This window comes from Dasypus novemcinctus, chromosome 10 (genome assembly GCF_030445035.2).
Source record: "Dasypus novemcinctus isolate mDasNov1 chromosome 10, mDasNov1.1.hap2, whole genome shotgun sequence".
Classification (NCBI taxonomy): Eukaryota; Metazoa; Chordata; class Mammalia; order Cingulata; family Dasypodidae; genus Dasypus; species Dasypus novemcinctus.
This window is the reverse complement of record NC_080682.1, coordinates 110,184,428-110,199,876: the sequence shown is the minus strand read 5'-3', so window position 1 is coordinate 110,199,876 and position 15,449 is coordinate 110,184,428. Positions and strand designations below refer to the sequence as shown.

The following is a 15,449-nucleotide window of genomic DNA, read 5'->3' as shown; positions in this document are numbered from 1 at the left end:
CCTGTTCAAATACAACAGGTTCTAGGATCTAGAAGAAATAGTTCTATACACTAAAATAACCTGTGACAATTACAAGTTTTTTTCTCCCCTTGGCAACTCTGATCTCAGTACTAGTGTTTTAGAGAGCCTGGTGGGTTGAATTGTAATGGAGCAAACTGAAGGTCGAGCTCGGTAAGGGACTACATGGTATGTGAACTGGGAAAATGGGGAAATGCTTTTGATGGATTCTCTGGTACTTGTTTATTTTTAGCGTCGACCATATTTCATAATGAAATACCTATCAGAGACTGATAAAAATAAAGCAAGAAAGCAGACAATCCCAAAACTAAGTAGTTTATTGAAACTTGCAAAGAAGGAAAAAAAATTTGTGATATTTGATCTTCATCGCCCTCCACCAAAACATCCTCTCAGAGACACGTATGTCCGCCGAGTAGTAAAAGTGATTCTTGACTCTCAAATTGAGCAAAATCTGGTACGTATATCTAAATGTTTATAGTAGAGGTTGGGAGGTTGATAGTATACACCAGGAGCACAGCAGTTGGACTTGGCCCACCTTGTAGATCTACCCTGGGACCCGTTAAAGAATTTTGCTTCTGCCAGAAGTGGAGATTGTTGCTTATGCAATTACATGTAGCAATCGGAGAGTGACCTAGTTAAATTTATCTCGATGAGGAAAAACATTGAGGCCATTTGCTCTTCTAAAACAAAGAGGAATGTGTATAATGACCACGTGATATGGCCTGCACCATTCTCAGTCTAGGTCTATGAGGAAGGACCTGGGTTGCATTAAGACTTTGAGGACTTGACTTCAATGAATTCTGGAGAAAGGGCAAAACTGGTTCATGCTTAAACAGAGATTGAGCTAGCATGTTTTCCAAAACCAACTCTTTGCATTTGGGCAGGCAATTCATAGAATTGTTCCAAATCTCTTAAATTATCAGATTATGGGAGAGTGCTATGAGTGAAACAAATACATGTATTTTTGCAAATGGGCCTATTTCCACAGATGAATCATAATAGCATTCTCTGAGGACAAAAAATGACCTCTCTCAAAAATCATTGTCATCAGCCAGGGATGTTTATGATTCTCACCTTTCATCTACATCTACCTACTCCCCCACTTTCAGCTAGTAAAAGGCTTTCTGTACACAGTGGGCTCTGCCCCATGATGTTAAATGGTGGATGGAGAGGTCCTGAGGAAACTCAGTTCCAGAAAAACCCTGGCAAAAGGCCCATTATAAGAGATAATGAGACAATATTAGGCCAGGCTGACCCTTACATCAAGGGCCAGAATCTTTCTCTGAGCCCTGTAAACTGTTACCAGTGCTAAAATGGGACTCCATTTATTCTACATGAGACTATCTGTCCCAGGAAAGTTGATTAGCCACTGAAGGACTCCCTCTTTCTTCTTACAGATTTATTGGTTGCCAGGTCTTGATAGGGCCTATGTCAAGCAAGCAGCCCCGGGTTTTCAGCAAGTGGGCCGGCTTTTCACCATTGAGAACCTTAAAGAAGAAAATATCACAATAATAAATGTTGACTACAAGAAGTTGCTCTACAGTGGGTTGAAGTAAGTGATTAGCTACATCTCTCTTAGCATGTGTTAGCTTTCCTGCACAAAATCCACATTCCAGCTAAACTTCTTAGCTTCCCCTCCACATCCCAGGATTGCTGTGTGTGGTCATCTGCTTGGAATTTACTTTCTCCTTCCCACTCCTCCCACCCCTCCACTTTTTCACTCTTCCCCTATCCTCTTCTTCCCTCCCTCTGCCAATAAACCTTCAAGTATAGATTATGTCCCTGAAACATATTCTTAGGTCCCTTCTCTTTGTACTCCAATCTGTCATCTTTCAACACATTTTAAAAAAAAATGTTTGGCATTTCTGTTTTTATATAAGGTGGATGTTGAAAAGTCAGAATTTGAAAAGTTGTTTTTTTTTCATTTGTTTTTTCAGTTTTTACCACTACCAAGTGGACTACGGCACCTCTTATATCACTTCATGACCTCACAGCCAGATTTCTTATAGGCATAATTAAGAATAACTAAATCATTCTTAAAAAAAAAAACTTTAACGAAAAGCAGCCAAGAATGAGAAGGAACTGAAACTATTATTCACATTTATAAATAATATACATTAGAAGAAAGAGTCTCAGAATTAGAAATACCTAGGAATAAAATGGCAACTGCCATGAACAGGCTGTTGGATACACCTCTTTTCCTTCCTGTTCCTGCTTTTTTCTGTCTCCCTGGCCATGGGATTGTAATTATATACTATGTCCTTTTTTTTTTTAAGCATTGAAAATTATATATGTTTTACTTTCTGTTACCCAATCATAAGATTTCTCTTTACTCAATTACTCCTTTGTTTTGAGTACATTCCTGTTTGCTTTTAGTTTTTTTGCAAAGAGAATGTGGCTCTAACATTGTTTCATTCCCCCTTTACCATAACTTAGACTGATCTAACTGTTAAAAAATAATTATAGGGAAGTGGCCGTGGCTGAGTCAGTTGGGCTCCCGTCTACCATATGGGAGGCCCTGGGTCTGTGACCCGGGGCCTCATTGTGAAGGCAGCCTGGCCCACAAGCTGCGGAGAGCCCCCTGGCCCACAAGCGCCATGGAGTGCTGCCCACTCAGCAAAGGTAATGCAACGAAAAGGGAGACAAGAAAAAAACACAAAAAACAATGCAGAGGAGTGCGCAGCGAATGGACACAGAGAGCAGACAGCAAATAAGCCGCAGGGGGGTGGAATAAATACAGACACAGAAGAACGGACAACAAATGGACACAAAGAGCAGACAGCATGCAAAAAAGCTGCAAAGGGAGGGGGATAAAAAAATAAGAATTATGATAGATCCCATTTATTAAGTCATTATCAGGTTCAATAGATGAACCTTGGTTCTCTTTCAAATCCTGGCCTACCCATCAGCTACATATGTGATTTTGGAAAAGTTTCTAATGACCAGTTTCTTCATTTGTAAACTAAGGATAGCAATGGTACCTACCTTATGAGATGGTTAAAAGATTAAATAAGGTAATTCATGTTATACAAATAGCAGAATGCTGGGCAAATGTAAGAGCACAATGCATATTAGATGCTGCTTTTATCATTATCATCCTTTCATGCTATGCAGTGGGTATCATCCCCATTGTGCAAATGAGAAAACTAAAGCTCAGAGAGATTAAGTAATTCATCAATATTGATGAATAAAGTTGCTCAGTGGTGGGCTTGGGATTTATGTACAGGTCTGACATACACCAAAGTCCAAATTGTTTCACCACTGTGACTTTAAAGTTGTTCCCTCGACCACAGGTATATTGTCATAGTTTCAAATGGTCTCATATTTAGTGTGGATCATACCCTGAACCCTATAATAAAATTGAACAGTTTAATTTAGCTCAGCAAATATTTACAAAATAATTGAAAACAGACATTCAAACAAAAACTTGTACAAGAAGGCTAATAACATAATAATAATATATTCAAAATAGCCAAAAGGTAGAAACAACCTAGATGTCCATCAACAGATGATTGGATAAACAAAATGTGGACGGTACAAACAATGGAATATTATTCAGCCATAGAAAGATTGGAAGTACTGATATATGCTGCAAAACAGGCGAACATTGAAAACGTGCTACCTGAAAGAAACCAGACCCAAAAGGCCAATACTTTAAGATTCCATTTATGTGAAATATCCAAAATACGTTAATCCTTAGAGACAAAAGCAGACTTTTTGGGGATTGTGATTAATATTGGGTACAGAGTTTCTGTTTAGGGTGATGAAAAAGTTTGACACTAGATAGTGGTGATGGTTACACAACATTGTGAATATTCTCAGTATCACTGAATTGTAGACTGTAATTGACAATGGTCTATTTTCATGTTGTCTGTATTTCACCACATTAAAAAAAAACCCTGAATATTTCTTAAACACCCACAACGCTTCTCATGCACCAGGATGACTGTTTTGTAAAATGGAAAATAACAAGTGTCAGTGTGGATGAGGAGGAATTGGAATCCTTGTACATTGTTGATGGAGTGTAAAATGGTTCAGCAACTGAGGAAAACAGGTAGAAATCCTATAATATGTGACCTCTTGTGTCTGGCTTCTTTCATGTAGCATAATGTTTTTGAGGTCCATCCATATTGTTGCATGTGTCAGAACTTCGTTCCTTTTTTATGGCTGAAACATAATCCATCGTCCATATATTCCACCTTTTGGCTATTGTAAAGATTGCTGCTATAAACAGTCATGTACAAATTTTTGTTTGAATGTCTGTTTTCAATTCTTGGGGGTATATACCTAGGAGTGGAATTGCTAGGTCATGTGGTAATTCTGTGTTTAACCCATCGAGGAGCTACCAAACTTTTCCATAGTGGCTGAACCATTTTATATCCCCACCAGCAGTCTATGAGGGTTGTAATTTCTACATTCTGGCCAACATTTGGTATTTTCCATGTATCGTTTTTAAATTGTACTTTTAACTTTTTATTTTGAAATACTTTCAAACTTATAGGACAGATACAAAAATAATACAAGCCCCAAATAGAGAACTCCAGCATATCCTTTCCCCCCAGATACTTAGATTGACTTATTTAACATTTGCCATACTTGCCGTATCATTTTAGCTATCTTCCTATCCATCTGTATATCTGTGTTTCATTCTATGTATCTACATATCTATGTATATATATACCTATTTTCTGAACTCTTGAATGTAGGTTGCATGTATCGTGAATACTTAATACTGCCACATACATTTCCTATGAACAAGGATATTCACTTATTTTTTTCAGGATAGTCACTTATTTTTTTAAGGATATTCACTCAATTTTTTTAAGAAGTTGTAGATTTACTGAAAACTCATGCACAAGTACATAGTTCCTGTATACTACCCTATTATTAACACCTTGCATTAGTGTGGTATATTTGTTACAATTGATGAAAAATTTTTCATTTTTACTATTAACTATAGTCCATGGTTTACATTAAGGTTCACTGTTTGCGTTATATAGTCCTATGGATTTTTTAAAAAAATTCTAGTAACATATAATAAATATAATCTAAAATGTCCCCTTTTAACCACATTCAATTATATAATTCAGTGCCGTTAATTATAATCACAATATCGTGTTACCATCACCACAATCCATTACCAAAACTCTTCCATCAACCCAGTTAGAAACTCTACAATTTAAGCATTAACTCACTATTCCCTACCCACACTCCAGCCCCTGGTAGCCACATTCTAGTTTTGGGCTCTATGAATTTAATTATTTTAGTTATTTCATATTAGTGAGATAATACAATATTTAGCCTTTTGTGTCTGGCTTATTTCATTCAATGTGATGTCTTCAAGTTTCATCCATGTTGTCACATGTATTAGAATTTCATTCATTTATACAGCTGAATAATATTCCAATACATACAACACATTTTGTTCATCCATTCATCAGCTGATGGACACGTGGGCTGCTTACAACTTTTGGCAATTGTGAATAATACCACTATGAACATGGCTGTGCAAGTGTATCTCTGAGTCTCTGCTTTCCATTTTTTAAAATATATGTCTGGAAGTGGGATTGCCATATCATAGGGTAAATCTATACTTAATTTTCTGAGGAACTGCCAAACTGTATTCCACAATGGCTGCATCATTTTACATTCCCACCAATAATAAATGAGTGTTCCTATTTCTCTACATCCTCTCCAGCACTTATAATTTTCTTCCTTTTTAGTAGTAGCTTTTCTAGTGGGTATAAAATGGTATTTCATTGATAGTTGTTTTGCATTTCCCTGTTAGCTAATGGTCCTGAGCATCTTTTTGTGTACCTTTTGACCAGTTGTGTATCTTCTTTGGAGAAATATATTTTCAAGTTTTTTGCCCATTTTTTAAATTTGTTTTTTTTGTCTTCTTGTGGTTGAGCTGTAGGATTTCTTTATATAGTCTGGATAATAAACTCTTATCTGATAGGTGGTTTCCAAATATTTCTTTCATTGTATATATTATCTTTTTACTCAGAGGATGTCCTTGATGCACAAAAGTTTTTAAATTTATTGAAGTCTCCTTTATCTATTGTTGTTGATACTTGTGCTTTGGGTATAAAGTTAAGAAACCATTGTTTAATAAAAGGCCCTGAAGATGCTTCCCCATGTTTTCTTCTGGGACTTTACAGTTCTGGTTCTTATATTTAGTTCTGTGATCCATTTTGAGTTTATTTTTGTATATGGTGTGAAGTAGGGATCCACCTTCATCCTTTGCATATGGACATGCAGTTTTTCCAGCACCATTTGTTGAAGATACTTTTCTTTCCCAGTTGAGGGGTCTTTGCCACCTTGTCAAAAGTCAGTTGACCATAGATGTGAGAATTGATTTCTGGACCCTTGTTCTGACTCAACTGGTCTATATGTCCATCCTTGTGCCAGGACCATGTGATTTTCATTACTGTGGCTTTGTGATAAGTTTAAACATCAGGAAGTGTGAGTCCTCCAGTGTCGTTATTCTTTTTCAAGATGCCTTTCACTATTCGGGGCCATTTCCCATTCCATATATATCTTTTTCTTTATTAGAGAAGGTATGGGTTTACAGAACAATCTTGTATAAAATACAGGATTCCCATGTACCACACTATTGTTAACATCTTGCATTGGTGTGTAACATTTGTCACAATTGATAGCACATTTTAATAATTGTACTATTAACTAAAATCCATGGTTTAATTTAGGGTCCACTTTTTGTGTAGTGTAGTTCCACAGGTTTTTTTAAAAAAATTCTGTTATCATATATACAATGCAACATTTCTCCTTTTAATCATATTCAGATGTATATTTCAGTACTGTTAATTGCGTTCACAATGTTGTGCTACCATCACCACCATCCGTTACCAAAACACTTCCAGAATTCCACATAGGAACCTTGTACACTTTAATCCTTATCTTATTTCCAATCCTCACCCCATCCCTTATTCTGGATACTGACTCTAAGAGTTTGTTTGTATTGTTTCAAGTTAGTGAGATAATACAGTATTTGTTCTTTTGGGCCTGGCTTATTTCACTCAGTGTGGTGTCTTTAAGGTCTACCCATGTTGTTGCATGTATCAGAACTTCATTCCATTTCATGGTTGAATAATATTCCATTGACTCTATATACCATATTTTACTTATTCATTAATCAGTTAATGGACACTTGGGTTGTTTCTGTCTTTTGGCAATTGTGAATAGTGCTCATGTGAAAATTGGTATGCAAGTATATGTCCTAATCCTTTATTTCATTTCTTTTGGTTTTATATATAGTTATGGGATTGCCAGGTATAAGGTAGTTCTATACTAGCTTTCTGAGGAACCACCAAACTATCTCCCACAGTGGCTGCAGCAATAAATGTTCCTGTTTCTCCACATTCTTTCCAAAATTTATATTGTTTTATTTTTAAGTTATTTATTTATTTTTTAAAAATACCAGCCATTTTAATCAGTGGGAAATGGTGTCTCATTGATATTTGATTTGCATTTCCCTGGCGGCTAATTATATTGAGCATCTCATCATGTGCTTTCTGGCAATTTGCATATCTTTCTGGAGAGATGTCTGGTCAAGTCTTTTGCTCATTTTTTAATTGGGTTGTTTTTCTTTTTTTATGTTAAGTTTAAGGGTTTCTTTATATATTCTGGATATTAAACCTTTATTGAATATGTATTTCCAAATACTTTCTTCCATTGTGTAGATTGTCACTTTACTTTCATGATAAAGTTCTCTGAGGTAATAAAGTTTTTTATTTTGATGTGTCCCATATATCTAATTTTTCTTTTGTTCCTGTGCTTTAGGGTAAAGTCTAAGAAACCATTGCCTACCACAAAGTCCTGAAGATACTTTCCTGTTTTTTCTTCTAGAAATTTGATAGTCCTAGTTCTTATTTATGGTTCTGGATCCAATTATGAGTTGATTTTTGTCTATGGTGTGACATAGGGATCTTCCTTTTTTTAAATAGAAATCTAGTTTTCCCAGCACCATTTGTTGAAGAGATTATTCTTTCCCAATAGAGTGGTTTTATCCACCTTGTTAAAAATCAGTTGGCCATAAATAAGAGGGTTGATTTTTGAGCTGTCAGTTCTATTCCATTGATCTATATGCCTGTCCTTTTCCCAGTACCATGCTTTTTGGATTATTGTGGCTCTGTAATAAGTTTCAAGATCAAAAAGTTGAGTCCTCCAACTTCATTCTTCTTTTTCAGGATGGCTTTAGCTATGCTGGGTCCCTTACTCTTCTATATAAATATGATGATTGATTTTTCCATTTCTGCAAGGAAGTTTATTGGAATTTTTATTGAGATTGGATTGAATCTATAAATCACTTTGGGTATTGACATCTTTTTTTAAAATTAAATTGTCTTTTTTTTTTAAGGTACATAGATCACAAAAAAATGTTACATTAAAAAATATAAGAGGTTCCCACATACCCCACCCCCCAACCCCCACTCTTCCCATATCAACAAACTTTTTCATCATTTGTGGCACATTCATTGCATTTGGTGAATACATTTTGGAGCACTGCAGCACCGCATGGGTTATAGTTTACATTGTAGTTTACACTCCCCCCCCCAGTACATTCAGTGGGTTATGGTAGGATATATAATGTTCAGCATCTGTCCCTGCAATATCATTTATTTTCACTTTTATTTTTGCCCCTTTCCCTCCTCCCACTCTGCTGTTTTTGCTGTCTGGGTTGTCTTCTTTTCTCATTTTCTCCCCTCTAGGGTTCACCGTGATTCGATCCTGGAGACCTCTGATGTGTTCCTTCTCAATTGTGCCACCTCCTGGTTTCTGCTGTGTTTCACCTTGAGTCTCCCCTTGTCTCTCTTTTGATGTGTCATCATCTTGCTGCATGACTCACTTGCAGTCCCTGCAGTATCATTTAGGACAACTCCAAGTCCTGAAAATTCCCTCACATCTCATCTCTTCTTCCCTCTCCCTGCCCTCAGCAACTACCGTGGCCACTTTCTCCAGATCAATGCTACAGTTTCTTCCATTACTAGTCACAATAGTTCTATAGTAGAATACCAGTAAATCCACTCTAATCCATATTTTATTCCTTCATCCTGTGGACCCTGGGTTGATGTCCACTCCACCTCTATATTGAGAGGGGGGCTTAGATCCCACATGGTTGATGGATGCGATTCTCCTGCTTGGAGTTGTAGGCACTCTTGGTTCCCAGGTGTGGTGGTTGACCATCTCACCTCCCTGTTAGCTGACGTCTGCAAGTCCAACAAACTGGAGGGTAGAAGCTGCAACTCTGCTAAGGCTTGGGGCCCAGCTGGCACATGGCCTGTCCAGAGATTGAAGTCTCCTGAGTATACACCAACCCAGCGCCAACCACAGGTTCAGGGAAAGTGACAGAAGAGGCATGTGTAGAAAGTGCACATCTGAGTCCAACTCTATCACACTCAGGAACACAAACTCCAAAGAGAGCCAACTGACAAGGCACTGAACTCCAGAGCCAACTGCCATGATCATAGAACCTGTGTGTCTTCATAGCCCTCAGGAGCACCAGTACCTGGGGTTGTATCTACTTTGGCTGTCTCTGGGATCCTGCTGAGGTATGCATAAGTGCCACCCCTCTGATGACCTCCTGACTCTTTTTTGAAGACTCTTAGCCATATATACTCATTTGTCTTTACCATTTCTTAATGATATTTAGTCTTCCAATCCATGGGCATGAAATATCCTTCCATTTTTTAGGTCTTCTTTAATTTCTTTTAGCAATGTTTTGTAGTTTTCTGTGTACAAGTCCTTTATATCCTTAATTAGGCTTATCCCTAAATATTTGATTCTTTTAGTTGCCATTGTCAATGGATTTTTTTTCTTGATTTCTTCTTCCAATGGTTTATTACTTCTGTATAGAAACACTACTGATTTTTTTGAGTTGAACTTGTACCCTGACACTTGCTGAATTCATTCATTAGCTCAAAGAGCTTTATTTGTGGATTTTTGGAATTTTCTGTATGTAAGATCATACCATCTGCAAATAGGGAAATTTTTACTTCTTTTCCAATTTGGATGCTTTTAATTTCTTTTTCTTGACTAATTGCTCTGACAAGAACTTCCATTAAAATATTGAATAACAGTGGTGACATTAGGACATCTTTGTCTTGTTCCTGATCTTAATGGGAAAGCTTTCTGTCTTTCACCTATACGTAGGATTTTGTGGGCTTTTCATATATGCACTTCATCACGTTGAAGATGGTTTCTTCTATTTCTAGTGTTCTGCTTTTATCAAGAAGCGATCCTGGATTTTGTCAAATGCCTTTTCTGCATCAATTGAGATGATCATGGGTGTTTTTTTCTTCATTCTCTTAATGTGGTGTATTATATTATTTGACTTTCTATATTGAACCAACCTTGCAATAACAAGGATAGATCTCACTATATCATAGTGTATAATTTTTTAAATGTGCTGTTGGATTCAGTTTGCTAGTATTTTGTTGAGGACTTTTGCATCTATATTCATAAGAAATATTGGTCTATAGTTTTCTTTCCTTGTATCTTTATCAAGCTTTGTAATGAGGGTAATGTTATTATTGTAGAATGAGTTAGGGAGTGTTCCTTCCTTTTCAATTTTTTGGAAGATGTTGAGCAGAATTGGAGTTAAGTCATGGAATGTTTAGTAGAATTCCCCTGTGAAGCCATCTTGTCCCAGACTTTTCTTGGAAGATTTTGACTACTGATTCTATCTCTTTACTAGGAGTTGCTTTGTTGAGATCTTCTATTTCTCCTTGAGTCAGTGTATGTAGTTTGTACATTTCTGAGAAATTGTCCATTTCATCTAAGCTGTCTAATTTATTGGCATACAGTTGTTCATATTATCCTCTTACAGTCTTTCTTGTTTCTGCAGAATCAGTAATGATAACGCTCTTTTCATTTCTGAAACTCGTTTTTGTATCCTTTCTCTTTTTTGTCAGTCTACCTAAAGTTCTATTGATTTTATGTGGGCTTTGTTGATTTTATTTTTTTTCTATTTCATTTACCCCACTCTAATTTTTATTTCTTCTGCTCATTTTCCCCCATAGTTATTCCAGTTTTGAAGTTAGTCTCTGATTTGAAGTCTTTCTTCTTTTTTAATGTAAGTATTTAGAGCTATAAACTTCCCTTCCAGTACTGCCTTCACTGCCTCCCATAAGTTTTGGTATGTTGTATTTTCACTTTCATTCATCTCAAGATAGTTCCTAATTTTGCTTTTGATTTCCTCTTTAACCATTGGCTGTTTAAGAGTATGCTGTTTAATATCCAGATAGTTCTGAATTTTCCCTTTCTCTTTCTGTTACTGATTTATAGTTTCATTCTGTGTGATTGGAGAATATACATTGTGTGATTTCAATGTATTTTAAAAATGTATTGGGACTTGTTTTGTAGCCCAACATTTGGTCTATCCTGGATAATGATCCATGTGCTCTCAAGAAGAATTTGTATTCTGTTTTTGTTGGGTGAAATATACTATTTATGACAGAGCTAGTAAAGTATCATTCAAGTCCGGTACTTCCTTATTGATCTGATTAAATGTTCTAGCTATTATTGAAAGTGGTGTATTAAAGTCTCCTACTATTGGTGCAGTTAATGTTGGGGTTTAAGATATATTTAGGGGATTTGAATCTCTGGACTGACAATGTGATAGCCAGGTCCTGAGCCTCAACCGACTCCAGCACCTACAATCTGATCTATTGGACTTACCACACTCAGCTAAGATGGAGTTGAAGAAGGACAACCACCACACCATGGAGCCTAGAGTGATTACAACTGAAAATGGGAGGATTGCATCCAGCATCCATGTGGAATCTGAGCCTCCTCTTGACATAGAGGTGCAATGGACACAACCAATCCAATGTCCACATAGAAGAGATGGCATTGGATTGGGAAAAGTGGACATGGTGGACGATGGGTATGGGGAAAGGCAGGAAGAGATAAGAGGTGGAGGAGTCTTTGGGACATGGAGCTGCCCTGGATGGTGCTTCAGAGGTAATCACTGGACATTGTAAATCCTCACAGGGCCCACTGGATGGAATGGAGGAGAGTATGGGCCATGATGTGAACCATTGTCTATGAGGTGCAGAGGTGCCCAAAGATGTACTTACCAAATCCAATGGATGTGTCATGATGATGGGAACGAGTGTTGTTGGGGGGGGGAAGAGGGGGGGGCGGGGGGGTGGGGTTGAATGGGACCTCACATATATATTTTTAATGTAATATTATTACAAAGTCAATAAAAAAAATAAAATAAAATAAAATAAAATAAAATAAAGTCTCCTACTATTAATGTAGTATCAATTTCTCCCTTCAAATCTATGCATTTGTTTCATATATTTTGGGGCTGTGCTCTTAGGTGCATATATACCTATAATTCTTTTATCTTCCTGTCAAATTGTCCCCTTTTTCAGTATATAATGACCATATTTAACCTTTGTACCTGTTTTTGACTTAAAGTCTCTTTTATTTGATATTAGTGTAGCTACCCCAGTGCTCTTTTGGTTACTACTCGCATTGTACAAGTAGGTTTTCTTTGAATTTAAGATGAGGCTCTTGCAGTCAGCATAGAGTTGGGTCATGCTTTTTTATCTATTCTACCACTCTCTGCCTTTTGACTGGAGTTTAATCTGTTTACATTGAAAATCACTACTGATAATACAAGACTTTCTTCTGCAATTTTTCTATTTAGTCTTTTTAAGTCATACCTTTTTGTGTCTCACCTCTAGTATTACCAATTTTTATATACCTTAAAATTATTTTATTGTACCTTATTGAGTGCCTTCTCATTTCTATCTGGATGTATTTTTTCATCTGTTTTCTTTGTGGTTACCATGGAGCTAAAACCTAACATCCTAAATATATAACAATCATATTTGGTTTGAGAACAATTTAACTTCAATAGCTTGCTCATGTACATTTCCAATACTCTTTTGCCACCCCATCATTTTTTTGTACTTGCTACCACTTGTAATTTTGTAGATTTATGTCCAAAAACATAGATTTATCATTACTTTTTATGCGTTTGCATATTACCACCTGTAAGAAGTAAGAAGTGGAGTTACACACCAAACAATACATTGTGATAATACTGGTATTTATAATTACCCAAATAGTTAACTTTACTGCAGGTTTTTATTTCTTTATGCTGCTTTGAACCACTGTCTAGCACCCTTTCATTTTAGTCTGCAGAACTCCCTTTACCATTGCTCTAGGGAAGGTCTAGTGGTGATAAACTCCCTCAGCTTTTGTTTATCGGACAATGTCTTATTCTCTCTCTCACTTTTGAAAGAAAGTCTTGCTGGATATAAAAATTTGGCTGTCAGTTGGTTTCTTTCAACATTTTAAATATTTCAACATACTGCCTTCTTGCCTCCGTGGTTTCTGATGAGAAATTGGCACTCAATCTAATTGGGACACATTTGTATGTAACATGTTTCTTTTCTCTTTTAGCTTTCAGAACTTTCTCCTTGTCTTTCATATTGGTAGTATGATCAATAAATGATGGGATGTATTTTTTTTTTCATATTTATTCTGTTGGCGTTCCCTGGGCTTCTTGGATGTTCATCATCACACCTTTTGCTAAGTTTGGGAAGCTCTCTGACGTTATTTCTTTGACCATTCCTTCTGTCCCTTTCTCTCTTCTCCTTTTCCGATAATTCATATATTAGTGTGCTTAATGGTTGTCTCATAGATGTGTCTTAGGCTATTTTTACTTTTAATATTTCTTTTTTTTTTTCCTGCTCCTCAGCCCAGCTCATTTCAAGTGTCTTGTCTTTAAGTTCATTGATTTCTTTCTTTTGCCAGCTCCAGTCTGCCCTTGAAATTCTCCTGGAATTTTTTTTATCTCAGTTACTGTGGTATTCCACTCCAGTAGTTCCTTTTTGTTCATTTTTAACATTTCCACGTCTTTACTAAGACTTTCATATTCTCATTCATTGTTTTCCTGGTATCCTTTAGTTTTTTCTCTGTTTTCCTTCATCTCCTTGAGCATTTTTAACATCATTTTTTAAAAAGTTTTGTTTGGTATGTTCCCATTCTCATCTTCTTCTCTGCTGTTTTCTGGATTTTTATCTTCTTCCTTTGGATGTCTGGTCCTTTGGATGTTTCTGTTTCTTTGTTTGTATTGTAATCCTTTGTTGCACACTCTGTATTTTAATACTTTAAAACGTTAACTCTGAGATGTATTCACTGACATGTCTGTTTCTTGGTTTTGTAACCAGCTGGTGATAAGATAGATTTTCTTGAGCTTCAGCCCTACTATCAGGAAGTTCTGCCCAAAGCAAATGAAGTGTGCAGCATTTTCCCTGTCTTTCTGGGCCTCTGTCTTGGGCTGGGCTTTTGCTGGTTAGTTGTTTTTGAGTTCCCTGCTGTCTGCAGGAGTTCGGTTGTTCTCTTTGTTTTCCAGGAGACAGAATCCCTCTCTTAGGTACTTGAAGCTGGCAAATCTTTATCCTAGACTGTTCCCCTCTATAGTTCTTTATTTTTATTTTTAAAATTTTAAATTTTATTCCCCCCACCCCATGGCTTTTTGCATGCTGTCTGCTCTCTGTGCCTATTCACCGTGCGTTCTTCTGTGTCTGTGTTTATTTTATTTCCACTCCCCTCCTTGTGGCTTGCTTACTGTCTGCTCTTGTGTCCATTTGCTGCATGCTATTCTGTGTTCTTGCTTGTCTCCCTTTGTTACATCACCTTGCTGAGTCGGCTCTCTGCATCATCTGTGGGCCAGGCGGCACTCCACAGCGCTTGCGGGCCGGGTGACACTCCACAGCATGCAGGCGAGCCTGCCTTCACAAGGAGGCCCTGGGATGTGAACCCAGGTCCCCCCATGTGGTAGATAGGAACTCATCTGATTGAGCCACAGATGCTTCCCTATAGTTCTTTTTTAAAAAAGAAATTTTATATTTTAATTCTCCACTTTTTATATCTGTTAATAGAAATATACACGCCTGGATTCTGAACTAATTGACATTTTGCCGCAAGTTATAGGATGATGCTAGAGTTTTTGAGTTAACCAAAAATGTTAATCTCTAGAAATAAATGTAAATAACTCTTATTATTCCTTAAAGACAAAATACAATTTACAAAATAAACATTGTACACATGTGATAGTTGTGTCCTGCTACAGGCTACAAAATGAGAATGACTACAGATGTAACTTAGTTTTTAAAAAATTATGTGTTGGAATAAGTGTCCAATATGTAAAATATTCTTAAAACAAATAAACCAGTCATTCCTACTGTCAATGTTTTGAAATATTTTCTTGCTCACTTTAAAAAATTTTTCTCTTATGGTACACCTTCCTTTTTCCCCATTAACAATTTTATTCACACATCATACAGTCCATCCAAAGCAAACCATCAGTGGCTCTCAGAATAATCAGAGTTGTTAACTTATCACCACAATCAATTTTTAAAACATCAATACTCCAAAAAAAATCC

General features: G+C 36.6%; 1 protein-coding gene across 3 annotated transcripts in view; it reads left to right on the top strand.

Annotated features, from left to right (window-relative positions):
• Positions 1-15,449, top strand: part of GDPD4 (glycerophosphodiester phosphodiesterase domain containing 4) — a 251,177-nt gene that overhangs the window by 163,130 nt on the left and 72,598 nt on the right. For all 3 annotated transcript variants that reach the window (XM_058306029.2, XM_058306027.2, XM_058306028.1), the window contains 2 exons: positions 251-472; positions 1,416-1,570. In XM_058306029.2, coding sequence (XP_058162012.1) covers positions 251-472; positions 1,416-1,570 — 377 coding nt within the window. The remainder of the gene's footprint in view (positions 1-250; positions 473-1,415; positions 1,571-15,449) is intronic.